Source organism: Ochotona princeps, chromosome 5, assembly GCF_030435755.1.
Source record: "Ochotona princeps isolate mOchPri1 chromosome 5, mOchPri1.hap1, whole genome shotgun sequence".
Lineage (NCBI taxonomy): Eukaryota > Metazoa > Chordata > Mammalia > Lagomorpha > Ochotonidae > Ochotona > Ochotona princeps.
The window spans coordinates 78,150,165-78,175,601 of NC_080836.1; the positions used below are offsets into that span (position 1 = coordinate 78,150,165).

The 25,437-nt window shown below is 42.9% G+C and overlaps 1 protein-coding gene across 36 annotated transcripts in view; it reads left to right on the forward strand.

Moving 5' to 3' along the window:
* The window catches only part of ABI2 (abl interactor 2), a 99,234-nt gene that overhangs the window by 66,919 nt on the left and 6,878 nt on the right, over positions 1–25,437 (forward strand). For 19 of the 36 annotated variants that reach the window (XM_036493015.2, XM_058664878.1, XM_036493018.2 and 16 more), the window contains 3 exons: positions 4,109–4,267; positions 14,262–14,348; positions 23,765–23,938. In XM_036493015.2, coding sequence (XP_036348908.2) covers positions 4,109–4,267; positions 14,262–14,348; positions 23,765–23,938 — 420 coding nt within the window. The remainder of the gene's footprint in view (positions 1–4,108; positions 4,268–14,261; positions 14,349–23,764; positions 23,939–25,437) is intronic. The other 17 variants (XM_004576918.3, XM_058664880.1, XM_036493019.2 and 14 more) reach the window with 1 other exon arrangement.

Here is a 25,437-nt window from a genome sequence, read left to right on the forward strand (position 1 = left end):
CTGTGCAAGATTAAAAAAAAAAATTTGGTAGTGGCTAAGTGTAAACCTGAGCTGTTACTTGATCTGCAGAAAGGTCTGTTAGGCAATACACACTAGTGAAGTAGAGGAATCATGGTTTGCCCCTGTTTCAAGAGAATGAAAATACATCTTAAAAATGACTATCATCCCAGAAAGGGAAATTGTCCCTCCAACTGAGTCAACGATTTTGTAATTAAATGGTGATTTAGTAGCAGATGCCTAAATAAACTATTTTTAACTAAACAATTATTATGTGAGTTAAAGGTCATATCTTTAAAAAGCAAGCTAAATGCCTCACTAATAACTTACATCAGTGTAAGCTGTTACCCATGTTTGACTCATCAAATAATTTTTCATTTGTTTTAAAATTAAGGTAAAATTTATGTGCAGTAAGACCCATCTTGTCTATATATACAAATGAATCAATATTTGTGAAAAAACAGTTGGAAGAATGAGCATTTTGGTGCAAAAAAATTAGCTGGTGTTAATGTTTTTTTTCATACAATTTGGAAAATGTGTATTGTGAAAACATTTTACACAGATTATAACATTTTTAGGGTGTGGTGGTGGGGGGAACCAAAATAAACTTGACTTCCATTTTGCCATGAACTTTCTGAAGAAACTATATGTATCTGTGAGTCTGGGCATAGATACATGGTCCTGCAGTCACACCACATCCAGAGGTGTCCTGGCCTCCTCTCCTTCCATTCCTTGTAGCCCTGTAACCTTTTGATTGCATTCCCTGAAATTATGTTTTTGTAAAAATATTGTATAATTGGAAATATGCAACATATGGCCTCTTGTGTCTGGCCTTTGGTCAGATGTGTTTAAGACTTACAACTGTTGTATGTGTAAGTGTTCTGTCCCTTTTCAGTCACGAGTGGGGTCTTCTGGTATGGAGGCATCACATTTAGCCACTTTCCCAGCTGCAGGACATCTGGACTGTGAGCAGTTCTGAATGATTATGAATAGAACTGCTGTAAACATTTACATATAGATCTTTGAACAAAGATGTTTTTAGTATTTTTAACAGTCCTTGCATCTGCTGCCTTGCTCCTCAAGGGCTGTCAGTGGCTGGGGCTGGGCCATGCCACACCTGGGAGCCTTGTGGGTCCCCATGTGGGTGTCATGAACCCAGTCACTTGAGCCCTAGAATATGCATGAACAGAAATGAAAATTGAAGTTGGGATTGTGGTCAGGGTTCACACCCAGACACACATGCATGGGATGAATTTTTTTTTTTGAAGATTTACTTGTTTTTATTAGGCACATTTATAGAGAAAAGGAAAGACAGAGAGAAAGATCTTCCATACACTGGTTCACTCTCCTTATGGCTGCAGTGACCATAACTGAGAGATTAAAAGCTAGGATTTGGAGCTTCTTCCAAATCTCCCATGTCGATGCAGAGTCCCAAGGCTTTGGTCCGTTTGCTGCTGCTTTCCCAGGCCCCAAGCAGGGAGCTGAATGGGAAATGGAGCAGCTGGGACATGAACTGGCGCCAGTTTGGGATTCTGGTGCTTGAAAGTGGAGAATTGGTCGGTTGAGCCATTGTCCCAGGTCTGAGCTGAACATTTTAACCACTCGACAGAATGCTTATCCCTGAACAGAGGTTTTATTTTTTCCCCCGTTGAGTTAATACCTGGCAAGAATGATCACCAGGTTAACAAACGCTAATCCAAACACTAATCGTTACTGCCAGTGATGTATTTGATTTCCAGTTACATTGTTCAGTATTTGTAACTGTCATTTCTGTTGTGTGTGGTTTTTTTCTTTTCTTTGTTTTCTTTCTTTCTTTTTTTTTTTTTTCCTGAGAGGCAGAGAAACAGATCGCCCGTGGTTCAGACACCAAATACCCACAACAGCTGGGGCGAAGCTAGGTCAAATCTGGGAGCCAAGAATCCTGTGTCTCCCACATGGGTGACGTGGGCCTCATCACTTGAGCCATCACCTGCTGCCTCTCAAGTCATGCGTCAACTGGAAGCTCAGTAGTGAGCAGAGCCAAAAGACTCAAGCTTGGACAGTCTGCTGTGGATGTGGACATCCTAGGCAGCGTCCTAACCCCTTGGGCAAATGTGCCCTCCTCCCCTCCTTTTTTTTTTTTAGCTAGCTATAGCAGCTTTAATAGACATATGTTGAGTTCTCATGTGGTTTTGATCTTCAGTTCCCTAATGCCTAATGATGTTGAGCATCTTTTGTTTCAGAGGCAGAGGGTTCTCATCTGCTGGCTCGCTGCCCTGGAGCCTGCCTTAGGTGGTACGGGCGGAAGTCAGAGTTAGGAGCAGGGAGTGCAGACCAGGTCTCTTGGGTGATGGCAGGAACCCGTCACCTGAGCCATCACTGCTGCCTTCCAGGGGCTGCAGCTGGCAGGAAGCTGGAGTCAGGGACCAGCACTGGACATTGGACCTGAGCAGCCTTACATGAGAAATGAGCTTCTTAACCGTTAGGCTAAGCCCCTGCACTCATCGGCTACTGGTACCCGTGCCTACTTTCCTGCCATGTGCACCTCTTTGGTGAAGTAGCTATTGAAATATTTGTTCCTCCTGTATTCAGAATGTAAGTCCTTTAGCAATTATGTGAGTTGCCAATATGTTCTTCCATTTTTGTGACTTCCCTTTTCATTTTCTTAATTGCGTCTTTTAAATACAAGAAGTTCAAATACATCTATTTGAATAAATGTCCTTTTCTTTTGTTGACTGTGCCTTTGGTAAGAAGTTTTCACCTAAAGGCATTCACATTTTTGATTTGTGTTTCCTTTTTCTTCTAGAAGTTTTTAGTTTTTGGACTTAAAGTTAAGTTTGACAGCTGTAGTTTTATTTTTAAACCTAAAGCAAGTTAAATTGCTTCAGTATGGAAAGCATCTGTTATGTACTGTTTTTGAATCACTGTGGTCTCACAAAGTGAGATTTTGAGCTAGGTCCAAGACTATATATAATGCACAATTTGGTAATCCTGTTTTTAAGTTGTTTTAGGTTTATATTACTGTATTATAGTTTATTCTTACTAAAATAGCAGTTAAGTATTTGTAAAATGATTCAAATGTCTTTTAAGTAGTTTACATGTTTACCTTTTTATCATGGCTGTATAGACTTCTCAGTTGACAGGTTTAAAGCTCGAAAACACAAATTTGTTAAAATAATTTGTTTGTTTGAAAGAGTTAGAGAGGAAGCGAGTAGGACAGAGGTGACCCTTCATCCAATGGTTCACTCTTGAAATGGCTGCAACAGCCAAGAGCTCCCCACATCTTATGTGGTGCTGACACCCAAGCACTTGGACCGTCCTCTGCTGCTTTCCGGACGCCTTTGTAGGGTACTGGGTTGGAAGTGGAGCGCCGCCTGGCGCTGGGACATGTACTATGTGGGATCCTGATGCTGCGGGCAGTGGCTTTACCCTCTATGCCTTGTGTCATACATTTTTTTCTTTGGTTTCTAAATGCCATTCTTTTTGAGTTTTCCATGGTTGGTAGCTTTTTATTTTCTTTGTTTTTGGTAGGGAGAAGGCTTTCTGTGTGTTTTGTGCTGTTGTGACAATAACATAAACTGATTCATTTAGAAACAATAAGAGTTTCTTTGGTTCATGGTTCTGAAATCTGGAAACTGAAATCCATTCCAGGGGTGACTTGCTCACTCCTGTAAATAGTGGCATTAATGCACTCATGTATGACAGAGCCCTCAGGACGTAATCACCCTTTAAAATTCCACCTTCTAAAATTATTGTATTGGGGATTATTTTCAACACATTAGCTTTTGTGGGGGATAGATTCAAGTTATATCAAGGCCTCTACTTTTAATGGTAATTATTTAAAAACCTTACCTTATTATTAATTTAATAAAAGCCTACTGTTATCAATTATTTATTTAGATGTAAATTTCCTGGATTTAATCATATTTTATTTACTTTTGGCTTTTGCACTTTGATACGACAGCTGACAATAACTGTTGGCTTCTGTGTTTTAGATAGCAGTAGCAGTTAAAGTGGGTAGATGCTGTTATTTTACATGGTCTTAGTAAATCCAGGTAGTACACATGAAGCGCTTCGTCATCTAAGGTAATGTTCTCCTAATGACAGAGTCCTGTTCTGTCCCGTTTTCCAGGCCATCCTGTTCAGTTCTACAGCATGAATAGGCCTGCCTCTCGCCACACTCCGCCAACCATAGGGGGCTCGTTGCCCTACAGGCGTCCTCCTTCCATGACTTCACAGACGAGCCTTCAGAATCAGATGAACGGAGGACCTTTTTATAACCAGAATCCAGGTTAGACTTTCTCTTGCATGCTGTAGAATGTATCGAATGAGGAACCTTCCATTTTATAAAACCCTTTAGTTACAGGTAACTAGTACATACTAGGTGGTAAGTAGTAGTTGTTGAATGAGTAGAATAATCAGTGAATCAATCCTGGGTTGCTTAATATTGTCTTCTGATTTTTTTTTCCTTTTAAATAAGTGTGTGATTTCCATGTAAGGTAGAATCTACTTTTTTTTTTTTTTGACAGATTCCTTTTAAATGTCCTAGTCTTTTTTTTTAAAGATTTATTTATTTTATTACAAAGTCGGATATACAGAGAGGAGGAGAGACAGAGAGGAAGACCTTCCATCCGATGTTTCACTCCCCAAGTGAGCGCAATGGCCAGTGCTCTGCCGATCCGGAGCCAGGAACTACTTTCCAGGTCTTCACGTGGGTGCAGGGTCCCAAAGCATTGGGCCGTCCTCAGCTGCTTTCCCAGGCCACAAGCAGGGAGCTGGATGGGAAGTGGAGCTTCCGGGATTAGAACCGGCACCCATATGGGATCCCAGCGCATTGAAGGCGAGGACTTCAGCTGCTAGGCCACGCCGCCGGGCCCTAAATGTCTTAGTCTTTAATTTACTTTTTAAAATAGTATTGTGGTAAACAGTAATTCCTGTTTTATTGGCTCATATTCTTTACTCTGTGAATAGCCAAAAATGAAAAATTGGATTACGTAAACAAAATCTGTGACAAAGGAAAATGAAAATGGCATTTTGAACATTGTGCTAGGCAATTAGTTAACTTCTCACACCAGACATGTAATGGGCAAAACAGGGCTTAGGGCAGTTGACCCAGATAGAACAGTCAATTAAAATCAACGGCCAAATGCATCATGTACACAGACAGAAATGACCTGGCACGTGTGTAACGCTGAGCTGATTCCCTAGAGGACAGGGCAAGTGTTAGACTCCCTCCTCGGGTGGATATGGCTTGTCAGCTTTGACTGTGTTTTTCTGGATTTTTGCCAAGAGATCACTTAAGTCTGTGTGTTAGCATTTCTGATACTAGGACTTCTTCTATCTTTGATAAACTCTGAATTTAATAGAGCTGAAATTTGTCCTTTGTGGGAACCTTAGTTATTTCCTTCCTATGGCATATTCAGAAAGAAATTTGGTCTTTTTTCCTACTGAGAACTTATAAAGACTGTTCTGTGTTCTCATGTTTAGAATTGTGCACAGAGTGGGTTTCGGGATCCTGTTTGGTCTGTGTTTTGCAGGTGAGGAAGCTAAGACTGAAGTGATGGGCAGGTTAGGAAGTGAAGTGGCTTTGGACTTGGCACTCCATGGTCTTTGTTGTCCCGCCTTCCTCCAGATTTTGAAGTAATCATTCTCTTACTCTCCTGCATCCTCCCTTTTTTGAGGGAGGGGGCAAGTGGGGCAGGAAGGGTGCCCTCATTGTGATGTGCGGTGCCTGAGCGCTGAGGCTCTGTCCATGTCTGTACTGCCTTAATGAACACACTTCTCTTACTGCTACCTGATCACTGTGCTTGGCTGCCATTCTTTTATTCATTTTGAGACTAAATTTAGACAAAAATACCTGTGTCTTTCACACACACTGCTTTTAAATCATGCTGTACAAGCTCACATTTGTTCAGGCACTGTTTCACACTTACTGTAGTCTTAAATCTTAGTTGTTTCTGATGTAGCCTGTTTTACAGTCCTGTTGAAGATGAGCTTCTGCTTGGCCCAGATAGATGTCTGAATAATTATTGCTTAAGGCCCTTGGGTATTTCGCTTTATTCTCACGTTGCATTTTGAAAGAATAGTGTCAGTCCTGAGGGAGCGCAGGTGTTTCACTATTACAGCTCAACACCAAGTACATGTGATAGATAGTGAGTATATGTGGAGATATTTCTCTTTAAGATTTTTTTTCTTTCAGAAGGCTGAGTTAAGAAAGAGAAGGAGAGAGACAGAGAAACATCTTCTATCCACTGGTTCACTCTCCTCATGGTTGTAACAACTGGGACAAACGAAGCCAGGAGCTTCTTCTAGGTCTCACATGGGTGGCAAGCACCCAAGGACTTGGGCCATCTTGTTCTTTTCCCAGGCATGTTAGCAAGGAGCTGAGTTGTAAGTGGGACACTCTGGACTTGAACCAGCTCTCATGTGGTGCTGTTGCCGTAGGCAGCATTTAATTCGCTATGTCACAAACTCGCCCCAAGTGGAGATATTGTATATTGTGTATATACACACCAGTATAGATCTGTGAGAACTGTGTAGGTAGAATCTATTTGAAAGCTCTTGAAGTACATATTTAATACTTCCAAAATAAATATTTCACTAAAGTTTGCTTGGAAATCTGTTCAAATTTTGTTTGTAAATATGAAAATACTTGTAACGAGTGGAAACAGACTGCCTTATGGAATGGTTGTATTGAAAGTATCTTTCGCACTCGTGAAAGAAGCGTGAGTTGACGTTATTGGGCATTTGCTGTAAAATGTGAGGTAGTTGAGTTGTGATTGGTTTTCTTGTGCTCTTCTCTGTTAACATCTTCCTTTACTTGCCAGGGATTTGGCAACTTGAATTTCAGCGACTATAGCTTTGTTAGCTGGATAATCAGGGTATTTTTTGTACACTATTCTTGCCTGCCTCCCTCCCTCCCTCCCTCCCTTCCTTCCTCCCTCCCTCCCTCCCTTCCTTCCTTCCTTCCTTCCTTCCTTTTTTAAACCGCTTCTTTTTTGGAAAGCTCTTTTTGTAAGACTTAATACTGTGTGAGTCAAATATTTAAGGCTATTCAATGTATCTTCATTTGTTTGCTTTTTTTTTTTTTAAAGATTTATTCATTTTATTACAGCCAGATATACACAGAGGAGGAGAGACAGAGAGGAAGATCCTCCGTCCGATGATTCACTCCCCAAGTGAGCCGCAACGGGCCGGTGCGTGCCGATCCGAAGCCGGGAACCCGGAACCTCCTCCGGGTCTCTGACGCGGGTGCAGTGTCCCAATTGGGCCTTCCTCGACTGCCTCCCCAGGCCACAAGCAGGGAGCTGGATGGGAAGTGGAGCTTTCGGGACTAGAACCGGCGCCCATACGGGATCCTGGGGCTTTCAAGGCGAGGACCCTAGCTGCTAGGCCACGCCGCCGGGCCCCATTTGTTTGCTTTAGAATATTATATAAGCCTCTTAACATTACTCCCACCAGTCTTGTAATGGTTCCTGGTTTTTCAGAGTTAAACTGAGAACTTTTGTACTTCAAATGGCTAATGCCCTGATTTAACAGAGTGAAGGCAGGTGTGTTTTATGAGCCTGTTTATGAAGTTGGAGCCTTGCCATGGATGCATGCTTCTGGAATGAACTGACAAGTCAGTGGGAATTTGTAAGGTGCAAATTTTACAGCACAGTTAACTACATTTGTTAATGTACAGTTGGGATTAACTCGAAAGATGGCATTACAGTATAGAAATTATGGAGACTCTTGTGCAGTGCCAAACCCTAGAAGCATAGTAATTGTTTCCTGTGGGATTATTGTCTAGTGAGATTATTTTAGGGAAAGAGTCATTCTTTACTCAGGGCGTAACTGAAACCCCTTTGGTTCTCATTGTGTAATCTAGGCAGAGAACAGGAATACTAGTTTGTTTTTCATCTTGCCGGTAGTCAGGAGAATCATAGAAACACCTAGAGCTAGCTGTGAGGTCACTGTTAACTGTGAAGGTAAACAGGAAGCGCCTTGGTGCCAAGGAGGAGTTAACGAGTACGTGAATCTTTGTGTATGTATGCTACTTACATAGCATTGATAAGCTTAGCTGTATAAGGAGTCAGGAATGTGGAGTTTGAGCACCAAGACTTTCAGTAGAAACTAGCCTCTGCTTTACTGATCATATTTTCCTAAGGGCTTTTAAAGAAAGTACGATTTATAAAGTGGGATATTGCTTCTAAAAGAGTAATTGTGTATAGTCATATGATGAGATAGAAGAACGTATGAATTGATATGCGCTTTTACAAAGGAAAAATGCCAGGCTTAGCTTTTTTCTTTCTAATGGTTTTGGAACTAGAAAGTAGTAATTTTGAAGATTTATTTGTTTTGTTTATTGAAAAGGCAGGTCTACAGAGAAGGAGAGAGAAAGATCTTCCAGTCTCTGGTTCACTTCGTGAATGGCCACAATGACTGGAGTGGAGTTGATCCAAAGCCAGGAGATTCTTCTGAATCTCCCATGTGGGTTCAGGGTTCCAAGGACTTGGGTCATTCTCTACTGTTTTCCAGGCCACAAGCAGGGAGCTGGATAAAAAATGGAGCTGGAACATGAACCAATGCCAATAGGGGATCCCAGAGCTCGCAGGTGGAGAAGTAATTAACCAATTGAGCTGTCACACTAGGCCTCAGGCTTAACTTCTGAAAGCTGTTAAAAAAAATTAGGGCCTGGCGCAGAAGCCTAGTGACTAAAGTCCTTGGCTTGCAAGCGCCAGGATCCCATATGGGTGCCTTGTGGCCTTGCTTCCCATCCCTGCTTGTGGCCTGGAAAAGCAGTTGAGGATGGTTCAAAGCACTGGGACCCTGCACCCGTGTGGGAGACCTGGAGGAGGCTCCTGGCTTCGGATCAGCACAGCTCCGGCCATTGTGGCCAGTTGGGGAGTGACTCAGTGGACAGAAGATCTTCCTCTCTGTCTCTCATCTCTGTATATCTGCCTTTCCAACAAATTAAATAAATTTAAAAAAAGTTATCGGCTTGGTGTGGTGGCCTAGCGGCTAAAGTCCTCTCCTTGAAGGCACCAGGATCCCATATGGGTGCCGGTTCTAATCCCAGCAGCTCCACTTCCCATCCAGCTCCCTGCTTGTGGCCTGGGAAAGCAGTCGAGGTTGGTCCAGAGCCTTGGGACCCTGCACCCGAGTGGGAGACCAGGAAGAGGCTCCAGTTTCCTGGCTTCAGATCGGCAGAGCACTGGCCATTGCGCTCACTTGGGGAGTGAATCATTGGATGGAAGATCTTCCGTTCTGTCCCTCCTCAGTGTATCTGACTTTCCAATAAAAATAAATTAAAAGAAAAATAATTAAAAAGAACAGTGAAAATCACGGCTGTGAAAGAACAGCGTTATCAAATGTTCTCTGTTATTGTGAATTTGTTACGGTGTTACTGTGGATCTCCAGAAGAATACAGTGTGTGGGCTTTGGCCGAGTGTTAGTAGGGAGCAGCAGCAAGAAGCGGTTCTCATATCCTGTCCTGTCAGGCAACCCTTAGGCCTGATCAGGGAATCCTAAGGAAGACCAACAGAACAACAGAGTATCTTACAGGCAAGTATAGACCCTTCACAGTGACTGTTAAAGGTTAACTTTGTTTCTTTTTTTTTTTTTTAAGATCTTTTTGTTTTTTATTGGAAAGTTAAATATACAGAGAGGAGGAGAGACAGAGAGGAAGATCTTCTGTTGGTTGATTCACTCCCCAAGTGGCCACAATGACCAGAGCTGAGCTGACCTGAAGCCAGGAGCCCGGAGCTTCTTCCGAGTCTCCCATGTGGGTCCAGGGTCCCAAGACTTTGGGGCCGTCCTTGACTGCTTTCCCAGGTCACAAGCAGGGAGCTGGATGGGAAGCAAGGCCATATGGATTAGAATTGGTGCTGATATGAGATCCTGGCATGTGCAAGGTGAGGACTTTAACTGTTCAGCTACCGCACCCAACTCTAAATGTCCATTGTTTTAAGTTACTGTTCATGTTTAGAAAATATTTTGTTTTTAAAATAAATTGCTGGGAAAATAAAGAAATTGCTGAAGATAATTCCTCTCATGGAGTGTGAAAGATGAATCAGCTAAATTCAAATGTAGTATTATAAGTAAATACGACCTCTTAAAATGATTTTTAAAATATTAAAAAGCAGTGTTAGAGTTTTTACTTAGTCTAATTGTTCAGAATATAAAACTGTAAAAATAAGGTGTAAAGACTAAGTTTATACAGTTCGTTTGGCTTCTAAAAACAACAAGCCTCGAGAGATTATGCTTCTGATGGCTTTGTGAATAAGCAGGAGGTGAGATGTGAGGAGCCTGTTTCATCAGCCGACTGGTCCCTGCAGCGTGGTCTGCTGGCTGTGTTCGTATCTAAGACCTCTGTGCGCATGGCCATTCTTCTCACAGTGAATCCAGTGCCTCCGTAAACTCAAGTCTGTACCTTCAGTCCTGTGTATTGTGAAAGCACTTCAACTAAGTGCAGCTTTGGACACCTTTTGAAGGACAGGGTCTTGCCACATGAGGATTACTTTCCATTCTGGTCTGTTCATGAGATGTCCAGGATTTAAACTGAATGTCACAGCCAGTTCTGTGCATCAGAATTCTGGTATGTTCCATCTAGTCTGCAGTGTGCCACTCTGTTACATTCTGCTGCACAGGAGTTCTGGCCAGATGAAATCTTGCTGCGTCCCAGGAGCAAATGCTATGATATCGGAATTAATTTGGATCATCATGGTAGTTTGCAGTGAACAAAAAAGTAGAATTTGTAATGATTTTTGTAAACAACTGTTAATTGAGTTTTTGAATGTGGTTTAAAGTAGTTTTGACAAAAGAAAATCTGGGTTTTGTTTTTTATCTGGCTACTGCTGGTTTCAGATAAAGAAAACAAAATGTTACTGCAAAGCTCTATGGGTTCTTTCCTCAGCTTCCTGTAGAAGTAAAAGGCCAGGAATCAAGTGCAGATGGAGAAATTTTATTTGCGAAGTGAGGAGGTGAACAAGGTGAAGCATCTCCCAGGGGAGAGCCAGGAGATGCGGTGCTTCCTGAATGGAGAGACGCTGAGATGTGGAGGTTCTAGGAAGTGTCCTGGGTTAAGTGGTCGCTACTCCTCCTTGTCTGGCTGGGGAACTTGCAGAGAAGACACTCCGCATTGGTGGTGTCTGAACCAGTTAGGAAATGGCTGGGCCGTTCCTGTGCCTGCTGCTTGCAAGTGCGGGTTCCTGGCCAAGATTTCAACGGTCTTGGATGCTCTCAAAAAGCAGTAAAGCCTGTTGGTTTCTTATTTTATTTTTTTAACAGACAGAAAGGAGAAAAAAATAGAAAACTTCTATTTGCTGGTTCACTCCCCAAATGGCCACATATGCGCAGAGCCTAAGCCAGGAGGCCAGTGCTTCTTCCAGGTCTCCCTGTGGGTGCAGGGCCCAACCACTTGGGCCAGCTTCCATTGCCCTTCCGTGTGTGTTAGCAAGGAGCTGGGTTGGAATTGGAGCAGGTGGGTCTTGAACTGGTTCCTGTTTGGGATGCCAGCACCTCAGGAGGCAGCGTAGCACACCCAATGCTGACCTGAGTCTGTTAGTCTTAAATATTGAAGTTCGCCTATGCGTGGAAAGACTTGTAAGATATCCACGTAATCATTTTCTTTTTTAGTGGTGTCCAAAAAGACCATATGTATATTTTTTATTTGGTAATGAAAGTGGAAATTTCCTACTGTTCTCTTTTGAGGAAGGTTGTGGTACCTGCCGACAGGAGGGGAGCCTCTTGTCTTTGTTAATGTGACCATGGATCTCTGCTTTTCTGGTGCCGGCTGTTGGCTACTGCTGCTCCTCCGTGTAACCTCTCTCTGCTTCCCCCATTCACTGCCTCTGCTTACCCCAGATGTTGCAAGCTGGGTATTATGAACATAGCAACAGCTGTTCTAAGCTCATGAGCCAGCCACAAAACCCACAAGCCAAAGGTTTCTTGTCAAGACGTGTGACTAGGGAAAAACTAAAGGTATTATGAGGTTTTGTCTGTGTGTTTATAGTTTATTTGAAAGAGAGAAGTACACACAGACACAGGTGCACAACACATATATACATTTGGGGAAGAATCTTCCGTCTGCTGGCTCGCTTCCCAGATGACTTCAGTGACTAGATTGAAGCCAGGCACTTCAGATCTGAGTTTGCTGTGTGGGTGCAAGGGCCCGATTGCTTGGGCCATGTTCTGCTTCCCAGGCCATTAACGGAGAGCTGGATCAGAAGCAGAGCATCCAGGACTTGAACCAGCGCACTGATGAGATGCTGGCGCTGCAGGCAAGCGGCTTTACCTGTTCTGCCACAGTGCAAGACAGGGAGTGATTTATTAGGTTGTCCTTGTGTCTGTCAGATGTTACTTCTCTACTGATGAGTACTAATTGTACCTCCTGATTTGTTTTTATACACACCATCCAGATTAACTAGTTGTCTTCCGTGTTCATGTTGCAGTTACTTTCCTACACCTGGTTTATCACATCAGAGTCTCTCACTCTTGCCTGCTCCCCATCCTGTGCTTTCCAGTTATGCCTGCTGAGTGTAGTTAGCAAGGCCTCTGCCTTCCACCTCTCAATTGCTCTCAGCTTGTTACAAATTATCTTTTCAAAACTAAGTTTCCCCTTTTCTTTCCCTTTCTAGACACCATCTTGATTATGGGCCAGACCTTGTCTTTCTGCAACCGTGGTTGTCCTTTAATCTTTGCAAATAGTATGCGGAATAAGAATCATTATCTTGTTGATAATCATTATCTCTTGGATGAGTTAGACATGAAGAAGTTAGTTGACTTCAAAGAGCAAGGGGAGGCAGGGGCAGGAATTTGAGGCTGCATGTCCTAAGTCCACTTTGTTTCCAAGTTGTCTATCCTGGTAGACAGGGTCCTTCTCTATTTCCTGTTTACCCATCCTTTGTTCTGAGGTTTGATTTCATTTGGGTCCAGCTTGTGCTAGCCAGATCTGACAATTCCTCCAGTCCTGTGAACTGGTCATCCTTCTAAGCCTTTGCTCTCACTGGGTTGTTTTTCTAAACCCCTGTCTGCTTGGCAAAGCCCTTTCCTTCCAGTGTCAGCCCAAAGGTCATTTCTTAGAGTTTTCCCTTACTCTCGCCCCCTCCCCTACACACACACAGCAGGGAACTGCTGTACACATACTGTTGGGTTAAGAAGATTATTTTTTTGATTTGCAATGCCATCTCCTTGAGGGCGGACACACACTTGTCTTTTTAATCCCGTTAGTCTAAACTGTAATTTTGAGTTAATAAGCATTCTTATAAGAAGATGCAGTTAGTATTTTACAACCAAATTGTGTTGCTAATCTTGTGCGATTGTTTGACAAGCATACCCCTGCCTTATTTGTACATTTACTTATTTTAACATTCGTGGAAGGTTTACTTATGCTAGGCATTGTCCCAGTTATGGGGGAGCGCGAAACATTGTCATGACGCAACACCTGACTCTCTGAAAGGTTTTGTGTTTTTAAGATTTACTTGTTTGGTTGGAAGACAGAGTGGGTGAGAGAAAAAGAGAGATCTTCCATTTGCTGGTTCACTCTCCAAATGGCTGCCAAAGGCCACACCTGGGCTAAGCTGAAACCAGGAGTCTGGAACTCCATCCATGTCTTCCAAGTGGGTGCAGAGGCCCAAGAACTTAGGCCATCTTCTGCTTTCCCAGGTACATTAGCCTGGAGCTGGATTGAAAGTGAAGCAGCCTGGATTTGAACCAGTATCTGCATAGGATGTCAGCATTACAAGGGGCAGCTTATCTGTTTGTGCCACAGTGCAAGCTGCAGTGAAAAGTTTTGGTGATAATGATCATGATAAGTGCTTGCAACTTGGTAGAAAATCAACAGATATTATGTTTAACTAATGAATCCAGAACCAATTAGCTTCCATTTGTTGAAAAACTGTAAGGTATAAGTTTATGATGTAATTTTTTTCTCCTGTGTTGATAAACATTTATACTTGTTACTTTATAAATTTTTCTGAAAAACCAATTATTCATGATTACTTGCAGTCTTTTTGAGAAGACATGTTAAAGATATGGAAAATGTGGGTTGCTATTATATGTCAGCGCAGAATTGAATGACAGATTTTTCTAGGTTATTTTTTAGAAACATCAAAAACTCCCTTATAGTTGGATTTATGTGTATGAATGAATTAATCCTCAGAAGACGTTCCTCATGCCAGCTTATTAAATGTTTGTGAAGACGACTGGTTTCTTCCTGTGAATGTTTGTGTTATTGTATTACCCTTCCTTGGAATGGAACCCGCCCTCACCCCTTTTCCTCCGCACCTTTTTTGTTTTTGCAGTACCTCTTGCTCCTCCTCCTCCCTCCATCCTACAGGTAACTCCTCAGTTACCTTTAATGGGATTTGTGGCCAGAGTCCAAGAAAATAGTAAGTTTGTATCTTCTTTATGCTGTAGATCAGACCGTAGGCTTCAAATGTCATTTCTATAGCATTGACTGGATGCTCATTCATTCACTGATGCTTCAGATATTTCACTTTTATGACAAGCCACTGGCTGAAGGGAATGATAAAATAATTGATGGAAATTTTTACTTTAAAATAGCTTAAAATCTAGTAGTAAAGGCACAATAAGGTACATGTGAGAAAAGATCCTGTGTAAATGGGAAGATGCTTCAACCACCAAGTGTCTTGAGGTCTTTTTTTCAGTTGCTCAAACACATAGAATTCTGGTTTCTTGAGACTGGAGTTTCAGGGGTGTTACAGATCTGCGATTCCTAGTCCTGGGGTTCCAGGTTGATAAAGGGCCATACCCTGGGAAGGCCTAGAACACCAGGCTGCTTGTTTTTTTTCACATGATACTTCATAGTTTGACAAGGAATTTATCTTTAGTCTGTGGTCTAGTGTAGCTTTTTTTTTAAAGATTTATTTTAAATTTTTTATTGGAAAGTCAGGTATTCAGAGAGCAGGAGAGACAGAGAGGAAGATCTCCCATCCGATGATTCACTCCCCAAGTGGCTGCAGTGGCCAGAGCTGAGCCGATCCAAAGCCAGGAGACTGGAGCCCTCTTCCAGGTCTTTCACGCAGGCGCAGGATGCCAAGGCTTTGGGCCGTCCTCCACTGCTTTCCCAGGCCACAAGCAGGGAGCTGGATGGGAAGTGGGGCCACAGGGATTAGAACCGGCACCCATATGGGATCCCGGTGCGTTCAAGGAGAGGACTTTTAGCTTTTAGGTTACCACGTCAGGCCCTGTGGTCTGGTTTTGAACCAGGTAGAATTAGTTATCAAGTCTTCTGGTTAAGGCAGGGAGCATTAAGAAAGTTTAGAATAGCCAGAAATGAGATGATTCGTATCAAATTCATGAATGAATGAAATCTGTATGATAGATGAATGTGTCTTGAGAAGTCTACATGAGAAAATAGTGCAATCATAAGGCTGCATGGAATTTCTTAAAAATGATTTATTTATTTGAAAAGCAAAGTTAGGTTTTCGCGTCTGCTGGTTCATTTCCCACACGGCCACAACAACTGGTGCTGGGCCAGGCAGAAGCCAGGACCCAGGAGCTTCTTTTGGATCTCCCACATGAAGGGGCAGGGAGCCCAGCCACTTATGCTATCTCCCATTGCTTTTCCAGGTGCATTAGCAATGAGCTAAATTGGGAGTGGAGAAGCTGGGATTTGAACCAGTATCCTTATAGGATGCTGGCACTGCAAGCTGAGCTTTAACTTGCCACAATGTTAGCGCCAGGAATCTTAAGTAGGGGAATTACATTCAAGTTGTAATTCTGTCTGGCCACAGTAGGCCAGTGTTAACATCTCCTAACAAGATGGCTTCACTGATGCAGCAGCTTCTTGTAGGCCGTTGCTTAGGACTCGAACTTCTTAGGAAATGGGTATCGTCCTACAGGAAGAGTGCGAGCTCTGTGAGAGTGGAGATTTTTGCCTGTTTGTTGGTTCTGCCAACTCTTAGAAAAGTGGAAGATATTTCTGCTTTTTTCCATATTTGTGCTTTTATAGCATACTTTTTTGTGGGGGGACACTTTCTGGTTTTTAAAAACTGGTTCTGATTTAATCTAGCTGGCTTGAGGTATCATCTTTGTCAGGTACCTGGGCATCTTTATTTGCTGGTTTCTGAAAAGCAGTTTATGTTACTCAAATTTATTGTGAGATTACCTTGTGAACACCTGTAATGTTTACCACATGGTGATTTTTCTTTCAGATATTTTGTTGACTTCAACAGCTGTAATCATATAGAATCAGGTAGCTATTTCATGTTTCTCAGTCGTGCTGTTGAGACCCCCTATTTTGGCTGGTGTGTGACTTACACCAGCTCAAGCAGAAAAGGGCCGCAGTATGGTCTGCTGGTACAGTGTGTGCTGGCACAGCCTCGGCACGACCCTTGGCCTGGTTTTTGGTTAAGTGAGGGTTGCTGTCTACTGGTTTTAAGCTTTGTACTGCATTTCAACAAGGTGAGTTGGACCAAGGAGGAAAGAATAAGTACGAGAACAGGACTTCCCAATGCTGGTTCTGAGTGTACAGCTAAGTGAGGTGGAAGTATAAGTGTTGTTAAAGTAAAAGAGAAAGTGCCTCCTGTCATAAATCTGGTTGGATCATGTCACTTAGAATGGTCACTTCGTTAATACCTGGAGTCTCGTCTGTTTTTACTACTTTGATGAAGTAGTAAATTCTACCAATCACTTGTTACTGCATGTCAATGAGATGATGTAATTCTTTTTCAGCAACTTCTGTGGCAAAGACCAGGTCTTTCTTTTTTTAAGATTTATTTATTTTTATTAGAAAGGCAGAGTGGATTTACAGAGAGAGAGAGAGAGAAAGATCTTTCATCCACTGGTTCACTCCCCAAATGGCCACAATGGCTGGAACTTAGCCAAGCCAATCCAAAGCTAGAAGCTCCTGCTAGGTCTCCCATGTGGGTGTGGGATCCCAAGGCTTTGGGCTGTCTTCTACTGCTTTCCCAGGCCACAAACAGAGAGCTGGAAGGGCAGTTGGGTAGCTGGGATACAAACTGGCACCCCTATGGGATCCCAGCACAGGCAAGATGAAAATTTAGTCACTGAGCCATTGTGCCAGGCTCAAATGCTAGATTTTGACATTCATGTTGAAGACTAACCAGCCATGAGCATGAATGTTTGGGAACTAAGAGATTGTTATCTTTCCAAAAGAACAAACTTGGAGAGTTGAATAGACCTTTGAGATAAGATGTGTTAGTTTTCCTAAGTCATTAGTGAAAGTTGCAAAATTTCTAGAAACATAAAAATATTAAATGAACAGATCCCCAACAGTAGTTTTAATTTAGTATTATAGCGCATGATTACCAACTCAAGACTTAAGAAAAGGCTAAAGTTGAGGATTGTAGAATATTTTATAGCATTCTACAGCATCACTGTTACTGTAGCAATGAATGTATTTTTTAGAAATTTATTTGAGAAGTAGGGAGTGAGTGCCCATCCATGGCTTCACTCTGAATGCCTGCCAGGGCTGGGACTGGCCCAGGTCATGAGAAGGGAACTGGCAATTCAAACCAGGTTTCCCAATCTCTTGAGCAATCCCCACTGCCTCTCCAGGTCTGTATTGGCAGGGAGCTGGAGTCAGGGCCCAGAGCTCAGCATGGAGCTGAGGTGCAGCAGTGTGGGATGTGGACGGCCTAGCCTCAGGCAGGATTTGAACAAGTCAACCCGTCTATCATGATTGCCTCTTCTCATCTCTCATAATCATACATTCCTTATGTATAAAAGTGTGAAATAGCAAACACTGCATGTGACGTGTCCTGTTACCAATTTTATAGACATTGCAGGACTTCCACATTCAAATGAGTGTCATCCTCTTCAAAACATTCACCTTGAAAAGAAATAAACCTTTCTTTAAATTATCTTCAAAGCTTTTCAGCACTGACATTTTGAAGATGTTCTGTTGTAGCAGATATTTACTCCGCATTAAGCTTAATGTCTGCAAAAGGCTGGAATCGTTTGGAGCCAGTTGTAGTGAGCCTATCACCCTGGGGTGAGAAGTGCACTTAAGATCCTGTTCATTTCTTTATAATCTGCCAGACTGCTCTCTGGACCTTCCTGGCTGCTGCTTAGCCTCCCTGAGCCTCTTCCTGCCAACCTTGGAACTGGTTTTGAAGGATTCTTGCTTTCCTGTCCTTGTACCTTGGTTTTGCTGTATTTCTCTCTTGATCTTCCTGGGCCCCCAAGCCATCCTACCACCTGACCACTGGCTGTACTTATTCTTTGGCTCTGCTGAAGCCCTTCCCTGAACCAAGTTTAAGAGGTTGGTCTATGGTATGTGTCTGCCTAGCATTCTAAAACACCTGTCACACACTTCATTGTGAACCGAAGTGGAACTGCCCGTGTCCCCATAACTTTGGCCTTCCATTCTTCTCTGTGCTGAGTGTGGGAGCCTCAGGTGATGTTTAGTGGATGAATACAGCATTACTAACGTCATCTCAGCCCACAGTGGTGGGTGGGATTTTGAAGGTAACAGTGTTGTCTGGGGTTCAGCGCGCTTCCATTTACTTGCTGTGGGACAGCTTGCTCTTGGAAAGCCTCTTGCTGCATCTAACACGAGGATCAAAATGACCGTTTCTGAGGTGCAGATGAAATGAAGAACGTGTTATATAGTGCTAGCTGAATAGGTGGGACATAGGAAGTCACAGGAGTAGGTTATGTGGGCCTGATGAAGCTGGCTGTGAAGCAGTTGTGGGAAGCGAATGAGCGATCAATGTCTATTTCAGTAATTTCTATGGTGTGATTTCTCAAGGAGATTGTTTGGATATTTCCTTTGTATCTGTTCACAGTTTCTTTACCTTACCACTGTGAATAAAGTATACTTTATGTCTCATTCCATTCCTGTGTAATTTCTGTAAACCATATGCGAAAATCATGTATCTCTATCTTTTGTTTACTAGAACACTGTAGGACTGAAGGATTCCTGTTGAATGAGCATATTTGGACAGTTTAGAAGCAGATGGGAAACGGCCTGAAAGAGGACACGTGGTGTGGATGGGGCTGAGTTTCCCAGGCATCAGTAGTCTTTTAAAAACAGAAGACAAACAGGGTTGCTTGAATATCATGGGAACAAAACAAAACTGGTACCTTGGAAATAAGAAGTGGTGCTGGTTTTTGTTTGTTTGTTGTTTTGTTTTACTTCATTTTGTTATTTTATGATACAGTTTCATAGGCCCTGGGATTTCCCTTATCCCTTCCCCAATTCCCCCCTCCCTATCACTGAGTTCCACTATATCGCTATAGTTCTTCATACATAGTCATATGTCCATCACTGCAATGGCAGAGAGTCCAGCATCCTATTGTCAAGATATAGTAAACAGTTTAATTAGGAGTCCATCTTTGTCTGGAAGTAGAGATGCATGCTGCATTGTATCCTCACATCTGGATATGAGAGTCTCCATGACCCAGTTACTATACGTCCCCTTAAATGAAAAATAACAATACAAAACCAACAAAAGGAAGAAAAATAGAGATTTACAATGCCATGAAGTTAAATTACATGCTGCTAGATATGATAGTCTCCATTACATAGTTACTATACATCCCCTTAAATGAAAAGCCACAAAACATAACAGGAAGAAAGAAAAAGAAATTAACAACACTATGAAATTAAATAACATGCTACTGAATGACTAATGTGTCACTGAAGAAATGAAAAAGAAAATCAATAACCTTGAAGAAAATGATGCTACTGTATGATCTGTGAGTCACTGAAATTAATGAAGAAAGTGTTTAGAAAAGGTGAAACTAACAAAATCAAAATCCATGAGATATAGTTTCTGCTGATCTTTGATGGTGAAATGTGTCTCCTGTAGGCAATAAATAGATGGGTTTTGTTTGTTTTTTTTTTTTAAAGATATATTTATTATTATTGGAAAGCCGGATATACAGAGAGGAGGAGAGACAGAGAGGAAGATCGTCCATCCGATGATTCACTCCCCAAGTGAGCCTCAATGGCCGGTGCTGAGCCGATCCGAAACCAGGAGAGCCAGGAACCTCTTCTAGGTCTCCCACACGGATGCAGGGTCCCAAAGCTTTGGGCCGTCCTCGACTGTTTTCCCAGGCCACAAGCAGGGAGCTGGATGGGAAGTGGAGCTGCTGGGATTAGAACCGGCGCCCATATGGGATCCCGGGGTGTGTTCAAGGCAGGGACTTTAGCAGCTAGGCCACCACTCCGGCCCCGGCTTGTTTTTTAAATCCAGTCTACTAACTGTGATGTTTGAGTGATGAGTTTAAGCCATTTACATTTAGGGCTAATATGTATGGGTGGTAATTTGGTCCTGTTGTTTTAGCAATGGGTTGTTAATTGATTTAGTCTGCTGTTGTTATTTTACTGGGATGTTCTTCACATATGCCTTTGGTTTTGGTGGGTGCTATGCCTTTTCTCTGTTAAGAGAACATCTTTAAATATCATTTGTAGGGCAGGTTTGAAAGAGGAAATGTCTTTTAACTTTTCTTTGCTGTGGAAGAATTTTATTTCATTTTGAAAGAAAAGAAAGCTTTGCTGGATATGTTATATTGGGCTAACAGTTGTTTTTCTTTTAGAATCTGGAATATGTCACTCCATTCTCTTCTTGCCTGTAGAGTTTCCTGTGAGAGGTCTCCTGTGAATCTGATTGGCATTCCTTTATATGTCAGTTGAATTTTTTCACGTTCGCATTTAAGGATCTTTTCCTTATGTTCGATTGAAGAGAGCTTGATTATCATGTGTCGTGGTGAAGATTGTTTTTGGTCAAGACTGTTGGGAGTTCTATGCCTCTCCTGGATGTTGTTTCTCAATTCTTTCTCCAGATTAGGAAAAATATCCCTTATTTCGTTAAATACATTCGTTAAATCCAATTCTCTTTCTGCACCTTCTGGGACTCCCATAACTCTTAGATTTGGCCTCGTAATAGTGTCTTTCAATTTTTGAATACTTTTTTTTGGCTTGATCCAACTCTGCTTCCAGCTTTTTGTTTGTTTCCCCCTCGTGACAGGAAATATCTTCTAAATCTGAGATTCTATCTTCTGCCTCCTTCATTCTATTTTGAAGAGTCTCTGCTGTATTTTTAATTTGCTTCACTGTATTCTTCATTTCTGATATATCAACTTTCATTTGATTCATTTCCAGTGTGACAATTCCTTGAATGCCTGCTTTATGTGTTTCTTGTTATTGATAAGAAGTTTTATAACAAGTGTTTTGAATTCTGTATCCCCATTGTCTCTAACTTCCTCAGTGAACTCTGAGGTTGGCAAAGGCTTTTACTCTTTTGCAGGGGAGTCTTCAGTGATACTCATTGTGCCTTTGTCTCTTCTTTTGCTCTTGGTTATTGTACTTCTGGTTAGCAGAGTCTTCTCCTTATGGCATGTTTCTAAGCTCTATCACACACAGGTCTACAGTTTGATTTTGCTTATTGCAGTTGGTACATGGCTCTTTGTTTGCAGTCACTTGTGCCACTCCCTCCAGCAAGTTCCAGGACTGTGTTCTTATCATAGATTTCCACCATGATCTCCACAGCCCCAGCTCCTGGCTCACCAGTTTCTACCTCCTGTGATACTGTGCTGAGGCTGCACCATTGTCTGTACAACCTTTCTCTCACTTCCGATTGGAATAGGTCCCAGGATTAGGGAGACACCACGTGTCCTATATAGCTAGGTTGTTGGTGGTGTTGATCTTGCCGGAGGCTGTTGGCCATTAGGTGTGAGGGCCTTATTTTGACCAATATGATGCTGTGGTCGGTATTGTTTTTCTCTGGGACCAGTGCAGTGCACTGAGCTCAATGAATTTGCTCCCAGTTAAGTGAATTTGCTCCGAGCTCCGTGCATGTGCAGCTCACTGTTGTCCCTTGCAGTCTTAAATTCTTTGCAGCACTGTAAGAAATGACGCCTGATGTGCCACTACTGGAGTTCTTGATCTGCTGGCTGTCAGGTCTGAGGGCTACCTGGACCTCTCTTGGGTGGAACCTATAGGATGCCATGTTGATGCAGTTCATTGAGCCAGAAATGAGTTCACTCTCAGCTCAGTGCATGTGGAGTACTGTCCATAGCCCTTGCCTCCTTAAACAAAATGGTGCCAGATTGGGCTCTAGAGGGCGGACTGGGCTGTGAAATCCACCCTATTCCTGCACTGCTCATCTGGGATCTTCTGCTCTGTCTCTGGTCCTGGTCAAATCAGAGAGACAAGCAGGATGGGCAGTTCTTTGTCTAGGTTCACTTCCCGAGCTCCCAGTGAAAGTCCCTTCCCACCTGGTTGCTGGTGGAGTTCTGGCTGCCGGTGCAATTCTAATGACCACTTGTTGAATGCTGCTGGAGTATCAGACACTGCAACACCACTCCGTTGGTGTCCGCTGCTTTCCTGTCTGTCAGTTTCCAGGTATTCCTCTGCTGTTGTTCTGTCCTCTCCTGTTTCCTGGAATGTGTCCTCTAAAGTTCACGCTGGCTAATATTTCTCCGTCCGTTTAAACGTGTCCTTACCCTATTCCGCCATCTTGATTCTCTGAAGTGGTGCTTTTTTTAAGGTTGCACACTGAGCAGTGTAGCCTTAATCATTCGACTTGCTGGAGATGTGCTCAGGTGTGTCTTAAACATTTTAAAAGCTGTCAGTTCTGTGTTTGGCAGTATTTTTTCTAAATATTTATTTTTATAGGAGAGGCAGATTAGATTTACGGAGAGAAGAAAGGACAGAGGTCTTCCACTCACTGGTTCATTCCCCAAATGACCACAAAGCCAGAGCTGGGCCAATCTGAAGCAAGCAGTCAGGAACCAAGGAGCTCTTTTTGGGGGCTCCCATGGGGGTGCAGCATCCCATGGGAGGTCCAGAAGGCTTTGTGCAGTTCTTCACTGCTTTCCTAGGCCACAGCAGGGAGCTGGAAGGGAAGTAAAGCAGCCTGGATCCCAACAGCTGCCCATATGGAATCCTGGTGCTTGCAAGGTGAGGATTTAACCATTGAGTCACTGCGCTGGGCCCATTTTTTAATTTATTTCTACCTGCTGGAGCTTAGAAACAGATCACTGTGGAAGGCCTTTTGTCTTTTATTTTTAAAAAGATTGATTTATTTATTTGAAAAGAAGAGTTATAAACAGGGAGGATGTTCAGATGAGCACAGTGACCAGAAATGGGCTAGGCTGAATGCAGCTCTCCCCAGTGCACAGCAGAGCCACCGCCAGGCTGTTAGGGGCAAAGGACATCATGCTGGGTCAGGACTGGGTGGCCAGGGACGTGAACTGGCATTCATTTGGGATGCCTGTGCCACAATGTGGGCACCATATTAGAAAACATTTTAAATACTTAAATTACTGTCATGATACACTTGGGCATTTAGCCTGAAAGAATTCTGAATCACAGATTAGTCTTGAATTAGTTAAAATTCTATAAACAAGATATCTTTATGAATGAAGTTACTGAATAGTTGTCTTTCCACTTTGGTAAAATGCTGACTTAACTAGAATTCAACTATTCCTGGGCTTGTTTTAGTTGGTTGAAAATATCCAAATTATTGATTTTTGTTTACAACAACTGCTTCTTGAATGTAATAAAAAGCTAAACTATATTGTATTGACCTCTTTGAAAAGAGAATTATTTATTAACATAAACAGGTTCCAGAGATTGAGTTAATAAATTTTTTCTGTCAAACCTGATTCTCAGCCATCAGCCCTGATCCAAGTAGAGGCTGAAGGCTAGGCTTGGGGATTTAGAGCCTGATGCAAAAACTGCCCATTCACATTTTGAGTAACTGTTGTTTCCAAGACTAGGTTTAAGTCCTTGGACTGAGGAATTTAGGTGGAAAACACTGTTGTGGGTCCAGAGTCTGGTTTTATGGTCAGCTTTATGCTCTCTTAGTTTCAGATGCTCCTCCTCCGCCACCACCTGCGGAAGAAACTGTCTTTGATGAGTCCCCGCCCCCGCCCCCTCCCCCAGAAGATTATGAAGAGGAGGAGGCAGCGGTGGTGGAGTACAGCGACCCCTACGCCGAGGAGGACCCGCCCTGGGCCCCGAGGTCTTACCTGGAGAAGGGTGAGTTGCAGAGGGTCTCGGGCTCGGCGGGAGACCTGCGCGTGCAGAGACTCCCTGGGACTGCAGAGGGTCCCGTGCAGTTTCACTGAGAAGTAAAGTTTTATTTATTTGTATTATGTATTGATTTTTACGAATTCAGTTCTTGATTTTGAAAGCCTCATTAGTAAATTTCTACACTTTATTAATTTTAAAAGTATTACTTTTTAAGCTCCTGTTGAGCGTGCTGGTGGTGAGTGGCTTATTAGGTCGCGCGCCAGGGCTGCCCGCAGGAGGACGGCTGTTCCCAGGTGTCAGATACTCTGCTCCGAGCTTGAGTAGCCTTGTATCACATATTTCAGTTGAACTATCTCTTTTTTTTTTTAAAACTTTTTAAACTTTTTCTTTTCTCAAAGAATGGTAGTTTCTTAAGATTGGAAGGTGTGTCTGAGTGTCTTAGTGTAAAATAGTATAACAACTTGGGGATTTAAAATCTAATCCAGACTTAAGAAGCCCTGGAGAAGTGTGCTGCCTCAGGGGGGCTTTGTGCTGTTGTTGTTGTTGTGGATGAGGGAGCTGCTCAGCTGTGCTCTCCCGTCCTCCAGGAGGCCTGCATGATCTAACTTCCTCTTTTGGCCAAGACAGACAGGAACGTATCAAAGTCACTTCTCAGAAAACAGGAATTTATGGAAAAGCTACACAAAATAATTGTTCTGTGCCTTTGACCGCCTTTGAGAGACGATCAGAAAATGCCTCTGCTCTGAGGTGTTTGAGTGCTGCGGGCGCTCCTGAAAGCGAAGGGCCATGTGGCCGGGAGAGGACTGCAATGGATTTGACAAGACAAAGTGTGTGTGCCACATTTCTTTCTTTCTTTTTTTTTTTTTTTAAGATTTATTTTTTCTTATTGGAAGGCAGATATATAGAGAGGAAGAGAGACAGAGAGGAAGATCTCCCATCTGTTGATTCACTCCCCAAGTGGTTGCAGTGGTTGGAGCTGAGCCAGTCCGAAGCCAGGATCCAGAAGCTTCTTCTGGGTCTCCCACGCGGGTGTAGGGTTCCAAGGTTTTGGGCCATCCTCAACTGCTTTCCCAGGCCACAAGCAGGGAGCTGGATGGGAAGTGGGGCTGCCAGGATTAGAACTGGCACCCATATGGGATCCCGGGGCGTTCAAGGTGAGGACTTTAACCACTGCACTATCGCGCAGGGCCCGCCACATATTTCTTTTTTTTATTATTATTCATTTATTCATTAATTACATTGTATTACATGACACAATTTCATAGGTACTGGGATTCTCCCCCCTTCACCCCAAACCCCTCCTTCATGGTGAGTTCCTTCACCATGATGCATAACCACAGCTCAAGTTCCGTTGAGATTCCCTAATTAAAAGCTCACACCATACAGAGTCCAGCATCCCACTTGTCCAGTTCAAGTTCAATGGCCTCTTAGGGAGGCCCTCTCAGGTTTGAAGGCAGAGCCAGCAGAGCGTCACCTCAATCAGTTAGAAGCTCCAACATATCATC